This window comes from Miniopterus schreibersii, assembly GCF_964146895.1.
Source record: "Miniopterus schreibersii genome assembly, chromosome: 1".
In the NCBI taxonomy this organism is placed as follows: domain Eukaryota; kingdom Metazoa; phylum Chordata; class Mammalia; order Chiroptera; family Miniopteridae; genus Miniopterus; species Miniopterus schreibersii.
The window spans coordinates 44,946,651-44,969,778 of record NC_138101.1 but is presented as its reverse complement, the minus strand read 5'-3'; the positions used below and the strand labels follow the sequence as shown (position 1 = coordinate 44,969,778).

The window sequence follows — 23,128 nt, the reverse complement described above, 5'->3', positions numbered from 1 at the left end:
AAATTCCAAAAATATTACACATCACCTAAATTTCCCAGCTCAACCAATAACACATGTATTTGGTTTTAGGTGGGAGACCAAGAAGATAGCCACAAAAAATGCATGATATCACTAAAAATATTGTCAATTAGTAAGAAACGTCCCAGGCTGTTCAGAATTTGTCTCAATTACTTCACTATGGACAGATAAAGGCATCAAGGACGAAGAGAACCTCATCTTCCAGCACCGTCAACCTCTTACCTTCTCCCCTTTCAGGAACGTAATCCGCGAAGAGTCTGCGTTTCTTCTCTCCGCAAAGTCCTCCGCGACCTGAGCTGTGTGGCTCTGAGTGTAGCACCTCACCGACGACTCATAGCTCAGGTCCCCACTCCGAACGATAGGCACGTGCAGGACACCCTCCTTCTCCTTCACGAGGAGCAAATCCTTGGCAAACTGCATGCTGGGCACTGGGGGGCAGAAGGAAAGACGGAGGCATCGTTGGAGGGAGACAGAGGGAGGTGGCCACAGCCCTCGCTGGCCTCAGTGGCCACGTGGCAGGAGGGCTCCAGGAGGCAAGTCACAGGGGGTAAGCAGGTTTCAAGGCGTGGTTGCTGCTCTCAGGACAAGGGGATTGTCTCCACTGTGAGTGTGGTGCCAATAAAATAGAATAAATACATTTTGCACCTGTTTTTGCCCAGCTTCAGGCTATGGCCACCATCCCAAATGCAGACAGGTAATGCAAGTAAAGAAATGGGCCAGGTGTAAGAAAAAGTTTAATGGAGACTTGAGTACTCAAAAAAGTTCACTTCCCTTCTAAGGCTACAATAGGAAAATAGCAGTGTGAGCCTGCTCAGAAATGACCACTCACACTGGTCCTGGGGCCAGGAAGATAACAGGGAGGAGCTGGGACATTGGCAAAGAGGAAAGAACAGGCCTTGCTTAAAGGAGCTGACTTTCAGCTCCAGTTTTTTGTTGGCAGATCTTCCTACTTTTAAACAAAGCCCGATATCTTATCTGGATTTTTATGTCTTAGCTCCTAAATTTTAAAATAGCAACCCATTAAAATAGGAAAAAGAAATTCCATATAGGTCAAAGCTATTTGGGCCAAACAAAACACATCCACATGCTGAAATGTCTAGCAGACCCCCAGTCTGTGACCACTGCTGGAGCGTTACCTGTTCTCATAACTCACAAGGCCTCATTTGACACTAGGGAGGGAAAGCAGCCAAATCATGGTTAAAAACAAGGGCGTTGGAGTAAACCTGCTTGAATTTCCATCCCAGCCCTACTACTTATTAGCTCTACGATATAGAGCAATCTACTTAGATTTTATGAGCCTTGGGTTTCTTCAATATGTAAACTGGAAATGTTAATAGCTAACTCATAGAATTATCAGGAGTATTGAATTTAACAAGATTATGTGAGTACAGTGCTCAGTGCAGGATCTGGCACACAGCAGGCACTCAAATTTTGGTAGGAATTAGTATCATATGGTTCATATACTGCCCTATCCCAGGCTTCTCAATATGAAGGGTCAGTTTTTTCTCTCCTTACTTCCTACAATGCCCATGGTAATACTCCGCATTAAGGCTTGCCCCTTCCCAGAACATTCTGACTGCCGGTTATTAATTTCCTAATGAACAATACAAAGAGGTAGTCCCTCCGGTCATATGACAAATTAGTCTTTGGGGCTGCAGGAAGCTGACCTACAGCTGCAGACACCTCCTTCCTGGCTGTGTCCGGGGTATGCCCTGCCAAACCTAAAGGAGGGAACCAAAGGGCTAAACACCCAAGTATCCTGCAAGTCAATATGCAGAAAGCTCTGTTTGCCTCCAACCCGCCCACTGCTCAGAACTGTTGGCAGCAGCAAAGTAAAACAAACCCATGATCTGCGCTAAGCCTAACAGTTACCATTTATTACTAAGAAAAACCCAGAACACCACACCTAAAGGAAAATTAACACCATTAGCATTAGGCCCTGAACAATTACCATTTAGGGCTCTGTCATCCAGTAAAATGGTCTGTGCTGTTAAAAAGTGGGTGGCAATGTCATGACCTAGCACAGGAGGACAAGAGGAAGCTTGTCGCCCAGTGAAAAGCAACATAAGCAAGAAAGCTTTTCTGCTCATGGCAGATTATCTAATGCTCTGCATTGATTTTTCTTGCTGGCCTGACAGGCATCAAGTCAGAGGAGTTAAAAGCTAGAGTGGTTGTCTTTTCATTTTGTTGATGGTTTCCTTCGCTGTGTAAAAACTTTATAGTTTGATGTAGTCCCATTTGTTTGTTTATTATTTTGTTTCCCTTGCCCCAGGAGAAATATCAGAAAAAAAATTGCTACGAAAAATGTCTGAGATTTTACTGCCTATGTTTTCTTTTTGGATTTTTATGGTTCTGAGTCCTAAGTCTTTAATCCATTTTGAGATTATTCTTGTGTGTGGTGTAAGAAGGTGGTCTAATTTCATTTTTTTGCACGTAACCTATCCAATTTTCCTAACACCATTTATTGATTAGACTATCGTTACCCCATTGTAGGTTCGTGCCTCCTTTGTCAAATATTAATTGGCCATAAAGGTGTAGGTTTGTTTCTGGGCTCTCTATCTGTTCCATTGATCTATATGTTTGTTTTTATTCCAGTACCATGCTATTTTGATTATTATGGCTTTGTAGTATAGTTTGATATCAGGTAGCATAATTCCTCCAACTTGGTTCTTCTATCTCAAGATTTCTGTGTCTATTTGGGGTCATTTGCAGTTCCTATAAATTTTTGGAATATTTGTTCTAGTTCTGTGAAATACGCCATTGGTCTCTTGATAGGAATTGTGTTGAATCTACAGATTGCTTTGGATAGTATGGACATTTTAATGATGTTAATTCTTCCTATACATGAACTCGGTATATGCTTCCACTTATTTATATATTCTTCAATTTCTTTCTTCAGTGTCTTACAATTTTATGAGTACAAGTTCTTTACGTCCTTGGTTAAATTTATTCCTAGGTATTTTTTTAATGCAATTGTAAATGGGATTGTTTTCTTAGTTTCCCTTTCTGATATTTCATTATTGGTGCACAAAAATGCAACTGATAAATGGATATTTATTTTGTATCCTGCTACTTTACTGCATTCATTGATCAATTTTAGTATTTTTTGGTGGAATCTTTACAGTTCTCTCTATATAGTATCATGTCCTCTGCAAATAATGACAATTTTACTTTCTCCTTTCCAACGTGGATGCTTTTTATTTCTTCTTCTTGTCTGATTGCTGTGCCTACAACTTCCAGCACTATGTTGAGTAAGAATGGTGAAAGCAGACATCCCAGTTTTGTTCCTGATCTTAAGGGAAATGCTTGTAGCTTTTGCCCGTTGAGAATGATGTTGGCTGTGGGTTTGCTATATATGGCCTTTATTATGTTGAGGTATGTTCCCTCTATTCCCACTGAATGGCATAACACATTCACCAATGATATATTTGATAAGGGGTGAAAATCCAAAATTTATAAAGAACTTATACAACTCAACACCAATAAAAACAAACAATCCAATTAAAAAATGGGCAAAGGACCTGAATAGACATTTTTCCGAAGAGAATATACAGATGGCTAATAGACATATGAAAAGATGCTCAACGTCACTAATCATCAGAGAGATGCAAATTAAAAGCCCAATAAGATATCACCTCACATCTGTCAGAATGGCTCCATCAACAAATCAACAAACAACAAGTGGTGGTGAGGGTGCGGGGAAAGGGAGCCTGGTGCACTGCTGGTGGGAATGCAGACTGGCGCAGCCACTGTGGAAAACAGTGTGGAGGTTCCTCAAAAGATTAAAAGTAGAACTGCCGCCCAGCCGGGTGTGGCTCAGCGGGTGCGCGTCAACCTAGGATCCAGGCGATCGGGGTTCGATTCCCGGTCAGGGCACATGCCCGGGTTGTGGGCTCGATCAATGACTCTCTCAGCATTGATGTTTCTGTCTCTCTCTCTCCCTCTCCTTTCCTCTCTCTGAAATCAATAAAGATATATTTAAAAAAAAAAAAAAGTGGAACTGCCTTATGACCCAGCAATTCCATTTATGGGAATATATCTGAAGAAACCCAAGACACTGGTTCAAAAGACTACACGCACCCCTATGTTCATTGCAGCATTATTTACAATAGCCCAGGTTTGTAAACAGCCCAGGTACCCATCAGTAGATAAGTGAATTAAAAAGCTGGGGGACATTCACACAATGGAACTCTACTCAGCCGTACAAAGGAAGGAAATCTTAACTTTTGTGACAGCATGGAGGGACCTGGAAAGTATTATGCTCAGTGAAATAAGCCAGTCAGAGAAAGACAAGTATCATATGATTTCACTTACACTGTATGTGGAATCCAATGAACAAAATAAACTATCAAACAAAGTAGAAACAGACATACAGACACAGAAAACAGACTGACAGCTGTTAGAGGGGAGAGCGTTGGGGGAGGGCTGGGTAAAAAAGATAAAGGGATTAAGCAAAAAAGAAAAAACAACTCATAGACACAGATAATGGTGTGGTGATTACCAGAGAGAAATGGGGGCCGGGGAGGCAGAAGAGGGTTAAGGGGGTAAAAGGAGACTTGACTTGGGGTGGGGAACACACAATACAATATGCAGATGATGTGTTATAGACTGTACACCTGACACCTATGTAATTTTATTAACCAATGTCACCCTAATAAATTCAATAGAAATTTAAAAAATGAGTAGAGTGACAATGTTTGGGTTTTGTGTTGTAAAGATACTTTTTAAATCTTTAACAAGCTAACCCTCACTCCTATCTGCAAAAAATAAATGAAAAAAAGAAAGGAAGAAACATGAAAGAGAGAAAGAGAGAGAGAGAGAGAGAGAGAGAGAGAGGGAAAGAAAGAAAGAAAGAAAGAAGGAAAGAAAGAAAGAAAGAAAGAAAGAAAGAAAGAAAGAAAGAAAGAAAGAAAGAAAGAAAGAAAAAGAAAGAAAAAAAGTGGGTGAATGTGTCTCATGATTGCCTGCTGGGAACAGTCCCTGCTTTTAAGGAGCCCCCAGGCCAGTGGAGACTGAGGCAAGAGACAATGAAAAGACAACAGGAGAGTGTTCAGGAGTAAATTTACGCATGGGGGTCCATGGCACACAAAGAAAGGGTCGAGCCCAGGTCGGGCTTCCATTCAGGTCATTTCCCGTCATTCTCTTGACAGCCCTAAAGGCACTATGATCACTGCAGGAAGTAGGAGCACTGGCCCTGGGTTCAGTTCTACCAGCGTGGGGCATGAATATGAACTGGAAACCACTCTCTGAAGGCTCACGGGCTCACACGGGATACTATTGTCAACACCTGTCTGAAAATGGTCATCATGCATGACCCAGTTTACAGTTACCTTATCTGTGTAAGTCTTGTGTTCCAGGGTGAACTGTGGGACTCTGCTCTCTACTGCTCTGTAACCCACACAAGTGCTGAGTGCCAGTCTTGGGCATGGAGAACTTGCCACGCGCTGCTACATGCCGATCTTCTTAGTAACTGACAAAAGGAGTGAAATACCACCCCGGGGATGGGATGGCCTCTTTATGGGCAGTGGTTAAGGCCGAGACTTAGGAGAAATCCTGTCTCCGGTTCTTTTGAGTCAATGAGCAGGTAGGACAGCTGCCTACCCAGGAGTGTGGTGCGGTCGCGGCCACAAGGCCTTTCTGGCCTTGCTCAGCATTCCTCAGGCCCACACCAAAGCCTGATTCCAGGTACCAGAGCAGAAGGAGAAGACAAAAACGGAAACATGTTCTGCGATGAGCTACTTAAAGGGTGGTTTAAGGGACTGAAAAATCAGCCTGGTGGAAAAAAGATGAAAGGAGCCAAGATCGCTTCTGAAGGCTAAAAGTTGACTTTACAAGGATCTTGAGGGACATTACGCACTGTTATACAGAGGGCAGTGGCCAGCTAAAACTGTACTATGGGAAGTGAGCATGGGGTAGGGTATAAAACCAGAAGATTAGGCTTGGATAGAATGGACCCGGGTTTTAACTCTGGCTCCATCACCTCCTCTCTGCGTGATGTTAAATTATTCAACCTTAGTTTCACAATGTGAAGAGCCAGTGAGATCCTTCTGCCCTAGAATGTGCACATTGAAGTGACTCAACAGGATTGGTGCTCACTAGGAAGGATGACCCACAGAAATAATTGCCGAACACTACAATGGGGTCACTGAAATAGGTTTGGGGACTTCTTCCTTCGGGATAAATTCTGGACTGAATATATATTATTGTAGTCTTCCTGAAAAGTGATATTTTATTTAACATATTTATTTTCTAAGTTTGCAATCCTAATGCCTGTCAATAAAATACAAAAACAATCTTCTGTGTTGATCAGAGTACAACGAAGTTTATGTTACTGGAGTCCCACTGGCAAGTGTAATAAATTACAAATGTGTCAGGAAGAAAAGGAGTTAACATGTAATGAAATTTACTATGTGCCAGATACTATGGTAGGTAATTTCACATATTTTATCTAGTTTATTCCTTACAACAATTTTGTAAGGTTAGGTCTTTATATTTTTTATAGGTGAACAAAATGAGGCTCAATAACCTTAAAGCTGAAAGAGCAAGGAAGTGGTGGGGCTGGGATTAAATTTTAGGACTTCTGACTATGCATTCACTTTCCACGTCATCAGAGGGAAATTAGATATCTTTTCATGCAAAAGAATATGAAGCCTTTTCAAAAATAAAGAAAATAACTGAACTTCCTTTTTTATTCTTTTTTAACTTTACTAAGGAAAAAAAAAATCCCACAGATTCTACTACTGGACCACAAATAGGACGATTTAGTGTGGTTTAAAGACTATGGATTTGGAGCCCAAAGTCCTAGAATGTACACTGGTTCCTCCACATACTAGACTTGGTGACTGTTTCTTCCCTAATTCTTAGACTCTTTATCTACAAAACAGAAACAAAGTGAAATTACGGGTTATGAGCAAATGGGATCATGTTTAACAGATCACTTTGTAAACTCTGAAGTAACATGGAATCTGGAGTAACTGTTATCTTGTTCATGGTTAAAAGTTACCATTTTGTGAATCACAAACCTAAATGCAAAACTGAAAACGATAAAACTTCCAGAAGAAAACGTAGGAGAAACATATCTGGAACTTTGGTTTAGGCAAAGATTTCTTAAATACACCACCAAAAGCATGACCTGTAATAGAAATGTGAATAAATGGGACTACTTCAAAATGAAAAACGCTTGCTCTTTGAAAGACGTTGTTAAAAGAGAAAAAAAAGAAGCAATGGATTTGAATAAAATATTTGTAAAACACAAATCTTTGTCCAGAGTCTACAACAATACAATAATAGAGGGGAGGAACAATCCAATTAAAAATGGGAGTTTTCAACAATGCTTTGTCAAAGAAGATATATGGATATCAAGTAAGTCCCTGAAAATATCTGTATCATCAGTCATTCACTACACACCTACTGGAATAACTAAAACAACTCACAAAAAATGGACAGCATCAAATGTTGGTGTGGATGTGGAGCAACTGGAATTCTCACACACTGCTGGTGGTAACGCAGAACAGTTACAATCACTTTGGAAAACAAGCTGGAGGTTTCTTAGAACGTTAAACACTGATAAGATCTAACAACTCCACTCCTAAGTACTTACCCCAGAGAAATGAAAACCTACATTCACACAAAACCCATCTGCAAATATTATAGCCACTCAGATCATAATTGGTAAAACCTGGAAGCAGCCCAAATGTCATTCAACAGGTGAATGGATAAACAAACGGTGGTACATCCATGCAATGTGAAACTACTCAGCAATAAAAGGAGTGAACCACTCATGTGCAACAACATGGATGGCTCTCAAAGACAGTATTTTAATGGAAAGCAGCCAGACTCAAGGTGTTCCTGTTACAGGATTACATTTATATGACATTCTGGAAATGGCATAACTTTATGGATAGAAAACAGATCCACAGTTCCCAGGACTTGGGATGGGAGAGGTTGACTACAAAGGGGCACGAGAGAACTTTGTAGGGGGTTGGAACTCTTCAACATCTTGATTGGGGTGGTGTGAACAATACTGTCCATTTGTCAAAAACCATAGAACTGTACACCAGAAAGGATGAATTGTAATTTTTGTAAATTAGACCTCAATAAACCTAGCTCTAAAATAAGATATCATTTTCGACATATGCATATATTTCTTTTCTCTCTTAAAGGCTACACACAACAAAAAAAAGTGGTTAAAATGGTTTTCTCTAGGGAGTGGAACTGGAGGATTGGGGGGGAGTAGAAGGAAGACTTAATTTTCACAGTATACCTTTTTTGTCATTTGATTTTTTACTAAATAAATGAATCAATTATTTAAAATAAATAAAAATATTAAAGATCGCTCTGCTGGGTTGCCTGTTCCTTTCTTAGTGCCTTTTCATTCACTGTAAGAGTTTAAGCACAGGGTCTATTGTCAGTCACCAGGGATGCTGATTAGGGTCCTTCTGCGTGAGGTGGAAGGCTTGCCTAATCTTCTCCACCCAACTCTAGAGTCTGACAATTCTAAATTTCATCAATTCTTCCTAAGAAGCAACTGTCCTTTCCTGTTCATCCTCATGTTTCTTAGGTCTTCAGTGGCGACTGACGTTTGGTTCATATACTTGTCCCTTCATTCCTGCACATCCTCTGCGGGACGGCCAGTATGAGTTTCCTCAGACAAAAACCACACCACTCCTCTGCTTATAAGCATCTGTTGCTCCCCTCTGCTTATGAATTCCTTAAGCTAGAACATAAGACCTCTTAGTACTTGACTCCAACCTGTCTTTCCATTTCATTTCCTTTTATTCACCTCCTGCCGGGCACAAAGCAAAAGTAAGCACCTCACAGTTTTCCAAATATGCGTCTTTCAACATTTTATACCTTACTACTGTATCTCTTCATTTGACAAAGCTTTATTTTATTATCCATTAGGTAAACTACTATCACACCTGAAGACTCAGCTTAAATATCAACTCCTTTGTGAAATCTTCTATGATTCTTCCACGCAAAGCTACCGTTCAGTCCCATCTGCTCCAAGAATACTGGATTTATAGCACTGTTAGGTGATTTATCATAATGTATTTGAATTTTTTAGTTTAAGGGTCATCTGATCTCCCAACTAGACGCTGAACTTCTTGAGGACATGGTGCAACCAAGGCTTATATATTTATTGTGTATCTAATAGAGTACCAGAAACATGAACAATTATTTCTTTCCTACATTTTCATGTAAAAGTGTGTGCATGCACGTGCTTGTACACACGCAGACATATACACACATACACACATATGCACTCACACTCACACATACTCATCCACATTTCTTGAATGAAATGTGAATGAGTTCCAATGTTATACACATGGAAGTTAAGGAAAAAAGAGATCTATAGTGTGAGCCACCAGCTGGCAGCCCCAATCTCTTACCGTCCTGGAATGTGTCATTAATTGCAATAACAGCCTGGAAGGGCTTGGTCAGTTCGGCCCCTTGTGCTGAGCTGAGGAAAACCACAAATGTCTCCAGCCCTTCAATTGCTGGATACTGAGTGTCATCCAAGATCGTCAAGGTGCAATACTAGGAGAAAAATCAGGATGTTAACGAGATTTACTGTGGTGATTGTTTTGCAATGGAAGCAAATATTGAATCATGTTGTACACCTGAAACTAGTATAATGTTATATATCAATTATATCTCAAGCAAACCTTACAGAATGCGGAACACATAACACCCATCTGTTTTGGGAGATTAGGACACAGGCAACAACTTGCCTTTCCTTGGTGGTCTTAAGTAAAGTTTTGTTTTGTTTTTATCCATAAAATTATACTCTTTTAATTACATACCCTTAGGTGTTTTGTTTCTAGATATTTAGATCAAACAAGTGTGGTTTCTATCCTAAATCCGTGTGCTGGATATCAGATGCGGAAAATGTCAGTGGGAGAGTTTGTAGACGATCCCTGTAAGTTTGTTCTCTTGTTTTTATGTTTGTGTTTTTGAAGAAAGGGAAGAGTAACATTGCAAGGGGAGAGTAGTGTCCTTCAGAGAGTTTGCAGAGCAGACTAGATGCAACATTAACAGACTCATGCAGCCTTTCACCAGTGTGTGCTCACCTGCTCGGTGACACCCGGCCCGAATTCCACCTTCCTAGAGCTGGGAACGTAGTCAACTCCAGGAGTGGCGGAAGCTGGGTCTGAGGGGCGGGTAGCACACCAGACTGATGTGAAGGTTGAAAGGTCGGTGCCATGGCGGATGACTGGGATCTTCACGGTGCCTGAAGCAAGATTCATAGAGAAGTCCAAGGTCAACCTTGAGCCAGAAAATCAGCGGGGCTTTCAGAACTCTGCTCCACCTTGACAGCAGCAGTAGTGTGATCCTGCTGGCCTGCCTGCTCCACTCTGAGATGCTCTGTGCTCCCTCTGAGGAAGACTGAGAGTATCGTCACCCTTCTTTTACTGACTCTGAGACAAAGAGCAGACCTGGAGGGGGATCTCATGCAGGCAGTGCTGGAGAGATAGCCCTTAGGGGCAAGTGGACTTGTGGCTTCACAAAGGAGACTGTTCACAGAAGAACAATGAATTTAAGGGGAGGGAAGATCCAGTGAAAAACATCTTGAGCCTATTTCAGGAGAAGCTCAGACTAGCACCTCAGGGATGAGCTAGAAAATAGTCAATTAAGGAAGAACCAGCTATGGGACTCTATGGGGCCTGAAGCTGAATGTTCCTAATTAAATGTTCCTAACTGGTTTGATTTCCCCATTTTATCTGAGTGGTGCACACATCATTACTTAAACCATATGTGCTTATTGCTTATCTTAGGAATGAAACTCATCTTCTGGTCCACTGTGAGATCACACTTCGAAGGGTCCTAATGATATACATGTAGATTTGTAGCTGTTTTCACAATGGAAGTCAGAGCAAAGCTACAAGAACACTCATCATTCACATTCTTCTAGTCAGTGTGTTGTGGAATGACAGGCAGTCATGGCTGTGCAGTGCTGTGTGGGAAAGGAAGCGGCATAGTACAAAGGTCTGGGTTCTAATCCCAGCTCAGGCATATTAACTGCTTGATCTTTGATGATTTATTTAACCTCTCTGAGTCTCCATTTGCTCTCCTCTCTAATGTTATCTTCTCTATAGAAGATTAAGTGAGAATGCATGAAATGCACATTGCACAGTACCTGCCATTCCATCAGTACTAAAAAAAAAAAATCACTTCCCACTGTCCCTCGGAATATCACCTTCCAAGAGGTGAAAGGCTTTGGTCCAGTGGCTCTGATCAGTAGGTACTCCTCATGGCTGCTGCCCCTTCTGGCAATAAGTCTGTGAGCAGCATGTGGGGGACCCTTGTGCCGCCAGGAGAGGGAAGGAGCCTGGGTAGAAGAGCCTGCCCACTGACTGCTTTGGGCTGGTATATGAATGAGGAAGTTCCATTTGGGAAGACACCGACATTTTAGAATGTGTTTGTTTTAGCAGCTAGAAGTATACTAAATCACTTGCCTCCTTTCTCAATAGATCACATTCCCCTCCTTTGCAAGCCAAATGCTTAGCACCAGGCCTTCCCTCTGGACCTCAGAGGTGAGCCAGTGAAGCTGTAAGCTGGATCCCTCCCTGCCATCAGTAACCACAGCAAGAAAGGTGACGAAAACTCCCTGCTCTTCATGAACTCCCAGGCGTGGCTGTAAAGCCTTGCATTGTATGATTTCTCGGACCAACAGTGGAGTCACTGAGGAACGGCATTCTCAATGTCTCAAGAACATTCTCAAACCTGAAGGAAATCATTCAAAGGGATCAAGACAGGGTGATGGGGCCCCAGGGGCGCTTTCCATTACCTGCGTCCTCGCTGACGGTGAAAGCCGTGTTGCCTAGGGACACAGTGGAGGCATCATTGGGACCACTGATGAGCACCTTGGCCAATGACACCCTTCCGATGCAGGCGTTGGCAGAAGCATCCACCAGGGCAATCTCAAACTCTTCTTCCTCTTCATACTCACTGTCATCGATGAGCATGACGTCACAGGTTGACATGGTGACACCAGGCCCGAATATCACACGGCTGTCAGCAGACATCCCTCTAGATTTAAAATCGGAGCCTGATTCTAGAGCATAGAGGCTACTTCCCATAGCTGACTTGGGGATGGTGTAGCAAATCACAGAAACAACGCTGCTCGAATCCCCTGAAAGACAGAACAGCAAGAAAACGAAGCACTGGAATGAGGATTCTCAAATTCTAAAATCTCTGGTAAGTTAGTGAGCTTGGTTCCCTCCGACATAGTGCAGCACTATTTGTGTTCAAACTCCGACGTGAAACCTCCCACACTGCAGTCTCTTTTCAGCTTATGAAATAAACAACTTGAGGATTTAATATCCCCCAGATACTTCACCAAACAACTTAAAATGGATTTCCTATTCTGCAAATTTTGTGCTCTGTTAATTCACAAGACTCACTGGCCACCATCTAAGACCACAGAGGGTGGAATGATAAGAGACATATTTGGTACTTTAAGGAGCAAAGTAATTGTGTCCTGAAGGTAGTGCTATGAGCACAGTTCACTACTTTTCCAAATAAAATTCAGCACTTTAAGTTCCAGGGAAAAACAAGCTTATTTAAAAAAAGAAAGACAAAACAAAATAAAACCCGCCTCTCTGTACAAATGACCTTACTTATTAGTGCTGCCACTGCCCTGCCTGACAGCCTGTTCTGGGCCCCGCTTGCTGGCCCAGAGCCATCAGTGGGGCTTGCTTGCTTTCCAAGTGGCCACTCCGAGGGTCTGCATTACCCACAGTGTTCGTTACACTAACAGCCAGCAGATTCAATAAAAAACCTGACATCATCACTTACAGTCCTTGTGTGGCTTTGAATGAAGATTTAATTCCCCTGTGTTTTAAAGTCTCAATATTGCACAATCATAAATCCATACGATCTTTGGTTTGATTTTCAGCCCCTTAAGAACTGAGCTTTAGTTCTTACACAGTTTATTTCTCATCTGAGTTCTACACATGACATTCAGGTCAGGAAATCGTTAAACACATTTTCTGTCTTTCAAGAACTAAGATGTGAACCCAGTTCTTACAAACTGTAACTTTCCTCCTTGACCAAGGCTACTAAATATTGTATGGATTGGGTGATTGATTAAGAATCCCGAGTATATGAATATTTGCAAGGCCACATATAAAGTCTTCTAGTCCCTTCAAAGAATAAACGGTGTGTTAACAACCTGAACTAACAAGAGAAGCCTTCTGATAGTACTCACTTGGTGGGATCTTTATCAGGGTTGTGCTGGGGATTTAAATGAGTTAATATATGAAAAGTACTGATACACATGAGTTAATATGGCACATGAGCACTTGGCACATAAGAAGGACTCAGTAAACGTTAGCTATTACATAGCTCCTTGTCACCTTTGGCGCCAACAGACCTTTTCTTTCAATGGGTGCAAATAGGAAACCAGCACTCTCGTTGACCCGGTAGGTCTTCTTATCAAACTCTAATGTGGGTTCGTCCTCAGTGTCATTGATAATGACCTTCGCCTGGGTGAAGTCCCCTAGGAGGGCATATGCTGGCATGCTGAGCTCCACGGAGAAACTCTCCACGTTCTCGAACACATCATCATCGTTGATGACAATGGTGCAGGATTTGGTGTCCTCACGCTCATCAAACTGTACCTGTCGCAAAGGAAACAACGAGGGGTTAAGCTGTGCCTGCTCTGCTTCCCCAGAACATTATGGGAAAAGAGGGCCCATGTCCAGTGAGCACTGAATGAAGCAGCGGGTTCTTCTAGCCCCAACTTCTGCTGTATCGCCGGGAACACTTGGCTACCTCTTCCCACTCTTCATCTGCAACTGGAATGATTCACTGTATAGGGACATGGAGGGCGAAGACATCCCCTGCCATCTGGTGACTGTAGTAAAACGTAGGTAACTATTCATATCCTGTTTTATTAACTCTCTTGGGATAGCAAGAGTCATTTGATTACTTATTCCCCCTTCTATTCGTGGTGAGTTTAACTGGAAAGATCTTTGAACTTGGAGTTTGAAGTTCTAGGCTGAAGTCTTAGTTTTGTCAGTTCCAAGCTGGGTCTGGCTTTGAAACTTGACAAACATCAGCTGGTTCCTCACCAGCCAAATAATAATAATAATACTATTTCACATACTTATTCGGAGGACTAAGGGAGACCATGTATAATGAAAGCGCTAAGTTATGTTAAAGCACTGAACAAATGCAAGATGTTATCCTGTTACCATCATCATATTATTGTCCAATCAAGACCGACACAAAATCTCAGCGTGCTGAAAACGCAGTTTGAATTCGGGAAAGGTTACCTTGCGACTAAGCCAGGCTGCATTTAACTTTATATTTGACTAGATCCTTTGCCAATAAAATCTAAAATGTGAATACATTTAGCCTGGTACAAAAGAGAAATTATTTTATATGTATATAATTGTGAACTCACAAGGCTATATTGTGGTTTTACTGTGTCTAAAAATAAAAGAGGGAGATAAAACCTTCAGATGGAAACAGGGCTATGGGTTTGTTCAAAATTGAGAGGGCAGGAAATGGGCCTGGAATGCACTTTGTGTGAACTGAGACAAGTGAAATATGTGTACAAATAGTCATAAACCTCTGAAAAACACGTAATTTTCATCAACAGAAAATGACTATTGCTATCTAATCAGCTAATCAAATTTTTACGAAGCTCCCCATTTCAAATCACTCCCAACTAAATGAAGCACTCCACAAATCTCTAACATCTAGAACACACTCCCTTTTATCTTTCTTTGTAAAATGGGAGGACAAGTCTCTTTTTATCATTTTGTTAAAAGACTTCTTAGCTTATCTCTTCTTTTCTAATTCCCCGTTTAAATTTGACGTAAGAAGCCTTAGCTTAGTCCAGCTGACAGGACTCAGAGAGAGCCCACTCCTCTTAATGACTTCTGTTGTTTCATGTTGCCACAAGAATAATGAAATTACTTTGAGAAAAACATTTAATAAATACCTAATAAGTGCCAGCCATTATGCCATACACAAAAGATGACAAATACAGGGCATTCTGCCATAAAGAAGTGCAGTCCCCTCCTTCCTCTTTTGCTTCCATTCTCTCCCCTCTCTCTCTCTCTCCTACCCTGGCACTAATCACCACCACTGTACAGAGAGATTACACATTTCTCTCTCTCCCCCAGGACACCTCTCTGTGCTCCCTACCAACGTACACAGCTGCCGACTGATGCCTCTAAGGCAACTCACACTCAACATGTTCAAAGCAAAGTCAAGATCACCCCCTCACCAAACCTGCTCCTCTCTGTGTCCCCTCCTGGCAACGGGCATCAGCACCCACTGTCCCTTCTGCCCCACTGTCTAATCCACTGCTAAGTCCTAGCAGTCGATGGCTTACTCATCTGTTGAATCCGTCCACGGCTCTCCACCTTCACTTTACAACTGCAGCTCACGCTCCCATCCTCTCTCACCCACCCCCTCCAAGAGCTTCTGACTGGTCTCCCCATACTCTCTCTCCCCTCCCTTCAGGTAGAGAAGGTGGAGAGAAAAAGTTAGCATTCCAAAGGCTGGGTGTAGAGCTCGATGCCTTGGGGACATTCTTTTGGTCATGAAGCAAAATGTAAACACTGAGAAGCTAGACAACCACTTAAGCTTTGGGAGTTAGAATGCCCGTGGTGTTTAGGCAGGCTGTGAAGAACAAAGTGCTGGGAACAGAACACAGGCAAATTACTCGAGGAACGATGCCAACGGAAAGGGAGGTGGGATAAAAAGAAGTGGGAAGGTGCCACAGTATCCCACGACCTGGCCACAGCCCTTGCAACTCAGCTCAGGAGTCAGAGGCCCCCTCCCCCACCTACCTGGCCAGCATACTCCACGTAGTCCTGCTGCCCAGGCTGGGAGCTGACCCTGGAGCTGGAGCTGGCGGTGCCTTGCTCCGTGTGACACAGGACGATGGCGTATTGGTTCAGGTTCCCAGTCCTCTGCACTGTGACGCTGACAGATCCCGCCTTCTCACTGACATTGTAGCTACAAAGACACAAAAAGGTAGTCTCTGAAATTGTGCCCCTGGGCTGTGAAGAATCTGCACGGTCAATGCTGGTCTCTCCCGGCTGGCTTGTGGTGGCAGGCATTTCAGAGAGGACGGGGTCTGATTGCTTTAAGAAGCTGGGCTGTAAGTTGAGGAAACATGTCCTCCTGGGACAGTCACAGCACCAAGTGACTGAGGAAGCTGTGGGTGCAGAATGGTACTTGCCTCGTTTTCAGAGAGAGTGGAAAGACACTCAAGGATGGGCAGGCAGCACAAAGGAGCTGCGAGCTTCATGTTGCAGACACGGAGAAGGACAAACACTCCTCCCTGGGGTGGTAGAGGCATGGGGGTGGGTCAGCGGGTTCTTAGGAAAAGGCTCTTGGAAAGCAGTGACTTAGCTCAGGCAGGGGCTGAGTACATCAGATCTCCGGGAGTGTGCAGGGCGCAGAGAGGAGTCAGGGCAGTGCCAGAGGTGAGCAAATGAGAACTGGGCCTAGGTAGCAAAGGTGTTTAGATTAATGGGGCTTTATGACAATGGGGGAGTTGACCGGGTGCTATGGTCTTGAATGTTAGTGTCCCCCAAATTCATGCACTGAAACCCTAACCCCAATGTGATTATATTAGGAAGTGAGGCCTTTGGGAGGTGATCAGGTCATAAGGGTAGAGCCCGCATAAATGGGATCAGGGCCCCTATAAAAGAGACCCCAGAGGGGGCTCTCATCCTTCTGTCAAATACGTTATAGTGAAAAGACAACAGAATATGAACCAGAAAGCAAGCTGTTAGCAGACACTGAGTCTGCTAGCACCCTGATCTTGGACTTCCCAGCCTCCAGAACTGTGGGAAATAAATTCCTGTTGTTTATAAGCCACCCACTCTATGGTATTCTGTTATAGCAGCCCAAAGGGACTAAGACACAGAGCTAACTTAGTTTGGTGCTAGCAATCTGTATTGCTTTTGTAAAATAAGAGGCAATCTATCCATGTGCTATTAATTCACAATAAGTATTTAGTGGATGGCGCCTCAGCTGGGCTTTGTTTTCATCATTGAAGATGGGCATTTGCCGAAGCTGTGTCTTGTTGCTGTGAGGGTGGCAGACATAGTGCCTCAGCGGGTTAGTCCCTGCTAGCTTTGGGGGTCCTCTATACTCTTTAGTCTGTTAAACACTAGTGGGGTTCCAGAATACATGATTAGTTTTATTCAGTTAATTTTAAAGCAGATTAAAAAGACAGGTAAATAACAGCAAAACATTACACTTATAAAAGTTATTCTAATTTTCCACTAATTCTCCAGTGTGTGTAAGAGTGGACTAGCCTACATCTGGGGCATATGAAATCAACTTTGTTTGTACATTTTCCCTTTTCCTCTCCAAGTTCCAATTTTCATATGACTTATCATGAAATTGATTTCTTAGAATAGGGAGCTCTGAAATGTAGATTTAAAGAATTCTTCCCCCCCAAAAATTATAATCCTAGTTATAATTTAACCTATAAAATCAGCACTGTGCTTGCCCACCTTTATGAGTTGGTGCCTCTCTGTTTGCCTCTCAACTCCCCAACAGACTATGAAGGCACCTTAAGGAGCTTAGTGCAGGCTATGAATTTGTCCCTAAAGATGTATGATCCTGTGAACACCAAAGGAGCTAGAGGGAAAAGATGATCTTGAGAACACAGAGAATGTAGATGGAAGGCAAAGATGTTCTTGGGGCCACTGATGATTTGCAGACCTTGAAAGTGCATTTTCCCCTATCAGTTCTACTGGATTGTCTTCCGAAACTGGAAGACAAAAGCAAAAATACTTATAGGAGAGGCAGTAAAGCACATGGTTAAGGCCACTGGGCTCACATCCTGGTTTTACTGCTCATTAGCTATGTGACTTTGGGCAAGTTACTTACCCTGTTTCTGCCTCGATTGCTTGGCTGTTGCAGGGGCAACAACAGTACTCATCTCACAATCACAAGGATCAAACAAGGTGATGTAGGTCAAGTACCTAGTTCAGTGCCTGGTACATACAGTATTTAAGAAATACTTGGTACAATTTTTATTTTTATTATTGTTATCACCACCACCATCATCAGATGAGCACAGCTGACCCACAGGGGGCTTCGTCCCGAATCCTCTACTTGCCTGACTCATTTCTCAGGAATGAGCACACAATGACACTTGTACCTGGTATGTTTAAAGCTGATGAGGGACCACTGGATATGGAAGACATTGTCTCTGACCACGTTGGGTTTGCTGTCTTTCACCAGAAACTGAAAACTATCCATCATCTCATGGATCTTCTCCTCATGTAGCACATAACAAATCAACCCCAAGTTCACATCCTCTGTGAGAAAAAAGACACAGTGAATTAACCGGGGGTTGTAAAAACAGCCTCATAGGTGCCCACGCTGACACACGCAGTCTATTCTTCTAATGGGTCATAGACAGAAATTGTGTTCCCAAGAACAAAAAGGGACAATAGTCTTAAAAATAATGTTTCTGCCAGATGTCAAAATAAGAGCCTGTAGCTCTGTGTGACAAAAGGTTGTCTTTATGTACAGGAAATACCCTATGCTGTTGTAAAATGAGACTTCCAGGATCTTAGCTAAAAATTACTTTAATAAATGCCTATGGAATGTTAGAGGCAAATTCTAGAGCTGACAGAGAGTCTTCTACCCCACCTTCTGTGGATATTTGATCAGATCCACACTACTTCTTTCTAAATAATGTTCCTTAGATGTTATGTGCTACTAATAAAAACTAAGGTTGGATTAAAACAGCCCCCACACAAAGCACAGGTAAAATGGGACAGGAGAGCACACAAGACTGAAGACAGTGAGAAAAAGGAAATACAGTGCATGAATTGTAACAGGCAGTTTCCCAGTGGCCGCTCCCAATCAGGTCCATCCTCAGAAGTCTAGAAGACTCCAAAAAGCTTCAGAGGAACTTAAATACAAAATGGTCTGCTTCATGTGCTTCAAAGCAGGAAAACATTTCTATTGAGGAATCTACTCACATTGATTTTAATTTCTTTGCTGAAGACTTAAAAAAAAATCCATAACCCTTAGAGAACAAAAAATAAACCAAACCACACAGGATCATGGATCTCTCATATAGCCTGTTGGCCGTTTTTGTGTGTTTTTTTTTAAAGGAAACCAAGCAGTGTCAAGAGATCCTTTCCAGAAAACCTGGCCAAAACCTAAAGCAATTTGGGAGCTGAGGAAGCATGGTAAAGATGAATTTGGGGGTGGGGGGTGGGGCAGGCATAATTCAGAGTAACAGGAAATAAAAATCAGAGAAGTAAAATTCCAAAGTTGAATAGTTAGACACTAAAAGATGTGTTTGCAAATAGGTTACTTAGAGGTAAGAAGCTCGCTGTGATTGTGATAAGATCAGAGAGGTAGGGAGCGGTGTTAGAACAGATTCCTCCCGTTCCCCAGTTCCCCGCGGCCCCACCCTGCGTGAAAGTCGCAGCAGCTCTGCCGGGCTGCAGCTTGTTCTCCACGCGGCCGTGCCTGGGGCCCGTGGTGATCTCGTAGACGAGCTGCGGGTCCCCCGTGTCCGGGTCCATGGTCAGCAGTTCCTTCTTGGTGATCAAGTTGGTTGCCTGGAATAGAAACCCATTACATTTAATTCCTGACATGGGACTAAGGCGAGAACAAGGCCCCATGACTCAGATTTAATTCAGCTCAGCAATGACTGACTGAGGGCATGACTGCGTGGAGAGCTCCGTCGGTCCCGAGGAGGCTGCGGGGGTAGACACCAGCCAGCCTCTGCCCTCGCCGTGTTCACGCTTTACTGGGAAGGGAAGGCTTAAGCAGGGTAGCTGTGGCAAGGGCTGCATCGGGAAACACACACAAGAGAGCTGTACACTTTGTGCGAGTGAGAGAGAGAATTCCATCCGAACTGGGAAGGAGGGATTTGAGACGGTGGAATTTGAACTTGGCCTTTCAAGAAGGTTGGAACCTTGAAAGAATGATAAAATACAGGAAAGACGGCCATTTGTACCTTCCAGGAGTCAAATGCAATGCTTGCAATTGAGTAAGATAAATATGATACCCCAGTTTTGCCCAAATATACTGCCTATATTTTAACTCACTCAACAAATTTTTAAGGAGAGCAAAGGTTTGAGAGGAAAAAAGGGGTGGCCAATAGTATTAAATGTTACTAGCTTTAGTAAAGGAAGGACACGTAAGTGGTCTTTGGACTTGGGGAAATAGAGGTCGCTGGTGACTTTGACAAGAGTCCCTGAGGTAGGGTAGGGGCGAAAAGTAGAAAACCAATTGAGGAATGTTGAGAAAAGAATGAGATAGTTCTGAATATGAGAAAATAAAATAGGGCAAAAGGAATCTGTACTAATTTTGTTTGATATATTTAAAAAATTCCCATCAGTTTAGTGGAACGCTCTAGCACAACAGCTACACATACAGGCTCAGCGTTTTATTGTGCTTCACAGATGTTGTGTGTTCTAAAAATTGAACGCAAGACCCTCCTCCATCAACAAAAAAGATTATGACTCTCTTTACTGTGACACTCGCTTTATTGCAGTAGTCAGGAACCGAACCCGCAACATCTCTGAGGTGTGCCTGTACAACCAACTAATCAGCTTTGTGGAGATGAGAAAATCCACCTCTTACAGGGAAAACCACACACAAAAGAAAGAAACCAGCTCCCAAACTGGACTGAAGAACTGCGTGTGTTTGGGTGGCGATAGGGGTTTGATGCTATTTAATGTTATCAGGTGAGAATTATGGCATGTCTTAAAATGACCAAATTGGGCTTTAGGAGAGGGAGAGAGAAATGTTTAAAGTACTCCTCTGAGGACACTCCCATGCAAAAATACTTCCCTTCCATTAATGGCATATTCCAGATATTTCTAAAATCCATCCTTTCCTTCTTCTAGTTAACAAACTTTCAGCTGAGCACCTAGCTGCCCAGCTAGAGACTCTGTTTCCAGATCCCATGCAACAGGATGGGCCCATATGACTAATTTCTTGCTAAAATAATATGAGTGCAAGAGATGCGTTTAATTTCTGGATCACTTGCTTAAAATACATCCCTTGCACTCTACTGTTCTGTTTTCTTCTTCCCATGGGCCGGAATACTGATGACTAGCTGGAGGAATTTAGGTAACCACGGTCAACAGCGACGAGCCAGCGACGGCAGAAGAGTGAAAAGAAGGAATCTGCACCTCTGAGCCACCATGCGGGCCCTAGACGCCCTCCCTAGATGCGAGGGAAAAAATAACTGCTATTTTGTTTGATCCACTCTACTTTGGGGGTCACTGTACAAGAACATGTTAAGCTATACGCCGTCCGAGTGAAACTCGTGAAGCTCCCCAGCCGTGGGAACATCAGCCGGCTCAGGGAGGAACAGACGTGCCTGAGCCGGGGCGCCAGTCACGAAGGGTCACGGAAAGGCTCCGCCCGAGCCGCTTCGCGCGGACGTGGCCAACGGAGGGCCTTACCTTGCCATCCACACGCTCCAGCCACTGCAGCCCCAGGTTGGTAACAACTCTAGGGGTGCTGTCATCTACCGGGAGGATGTCCACTCGGAACTGCTGAGGTGCTGCTGTCACAATCTGGGGGGGAAGCCAAAAAATTCATCATTCACAGACACTGAACCGTGTCAGGTCCAGACGCCCTGAGAGCAGCTGACACCTCACAGTGGGCAGCTGAGCCAGCTTCCGCCACTTAGGACCACTTGGCATGAGGCTTTCGGGGGGGCCACTGACTGAAAAAGGGAGCGCATGAGAGGGAAAGGGAGGGACAAGTGGCCCGGCTGGGCTTTCACCTGCTGCGGGAGTTGAGGACGCACCTCTGCACTCTTTAGTCAGGTCAGTGTCACCCTGAGGTGAAACAATAAACAAAACGTTTGCCTTTCAATAACTCTTGTTAAAATTTTCCCGAGAGGCAGAGGGAAACCGTCATTAAAATGTTATGTTGTCGAAGTCTCCAGGTGGAACGCTGCCGGATGGAAAAAGAGGTGTCATGGGAAGAGGCCGTTTTGTTTTTTTGAGAGAGAAAACTATTCATATGGGGAAAAGAGGCAGAAGAAATTAAGAATAAAATATTTATGGAAATAGTGAAAAGAAATTTTGGTTTATCCTTTCATTCTCACACAGACAGATCCACACACATCCACACAACACACGTGCGGTGGGTGCAACCCAGCCCCTCACTGTTCCCGGGGCTCCGGCAGTGGACCCGCAGGGCAGCAGACGCTGGCTCTCCAACCTCCTAAGTAATTTCCATTTTTAAAATAACACAGTCCCTCTGGAGACCTGCTGTGACCTTTTGCATTTATCAGAGAGGTAGCCCTCTTGCTGATTTATCCTGAAATCTTTTTTCTCTTCTGAAAGTCACACCAACTGGGGAGCGGCTACAATGTGGGAGAGAGAAAATAAAAGTGAGGAGCTTCCCAGGGGTGATGCTGTGCAAACACCGAAATGGCAGGGAAGTCCCGAGAGCTATCCCAGCGACCCTGCCGCCCGCTGCGAACGACCTTCCCACAGGCTGGCTGTCTCCAGGGACGCAGGCAGCTCTTTCTTCCACAAAGGAATCATTCCCGTTCATCGTGAAGGAGTGAAAGGCACTGTGCAGGCCAGAGGGCCTGACCCTTCCTAGCCCTGGCAGTATGGTAGGTGTGGCCCTGTGGCTCACTAAATGGCTTCTGCGGAGTCACAAACAGATGCCTGCGATGCAGGAGTGTCCGCGCCTACCTCTGACCAGAGTTGCAGCCATTCCCAGGAGGGTGTGGGGCTGCAGGAGACCTGGCTAGGGGACGAAGGAATGAGTGAAAATAGCAGGGAAGGGAGTGGAGGGGCTGTTTTAATGTTTCTTCCAGGCGCCTGGATATTAGAAGGTAACAGTTCTCTTAAGGAAGTAAAGCTTGATGGCAGCATGACCTCAAGACAAAAGAGTCTTTAGCTGTTGGTCCTAGAATGAGGACGCTGATGATGACTGCAGCCACAGCTGATTGGATGTTCCTGTGCACGGGACTGGGCTAAGTGCCTTATGTGCATCACGAAGGGACGTATCATCCCCATTTTACAGACAGGGAAGCTGAGGCTTAGCAAGGTTAAATGACTTACAAAGTCACTCAGCCAGTAAGTGACAGAGCTGGAATTTAAATTTGTGTCTT

At 43.5% G+C, this 23,128-nt stretch overlaps 1 protein-coding gene across 1 annotated transcript in view; it reads right to left on the bottom strand.

The window, feature by feature from the left end:
- Positions 1–23,128, bottom strand: part of FRAS1 (Fraser extracellular matrix complex subunit 1) — a 402,590-nt gene that overhangs the window by 36,315 nt on the left and 343,147 nt on the right. Inside the window, exons 51-59 of the mRNA XM_081139877.1 lie at positions 21,453–21,566; positions 19,442–19,592; positions 18,170–18,329; positions 15,834–16,002; positions 13,400–13,646; positions 11,813–12,157; positions 10,095–10,255; positions 9,414–9,561; positions 241–446 (exon numbers count right to left, since the gene is read on the bottom strand). Coding sequence (XP_080996003.1) covers positions 241–446; positions 9,414–9,561; positions 10,095–10,255; positions 11,813–12,157; positions 13,400–13,646; positions 15,834–16,002; positions 18,170–18,329; positions 19,442–19,592; positions 21,453–21,566 — 1,701 coding nt within the window. The remainder of the gene's footprint in view (positions 1–240; positions 447–9,413; positions 9,562–10,094; positions 10,256–11,812; positions 12,158–13,399; positions 13,647–15,833; positions 16,003–18,169; positions 18,330–19,441; positions 19,593–21,452; positions 21,567–23,128) is intronic.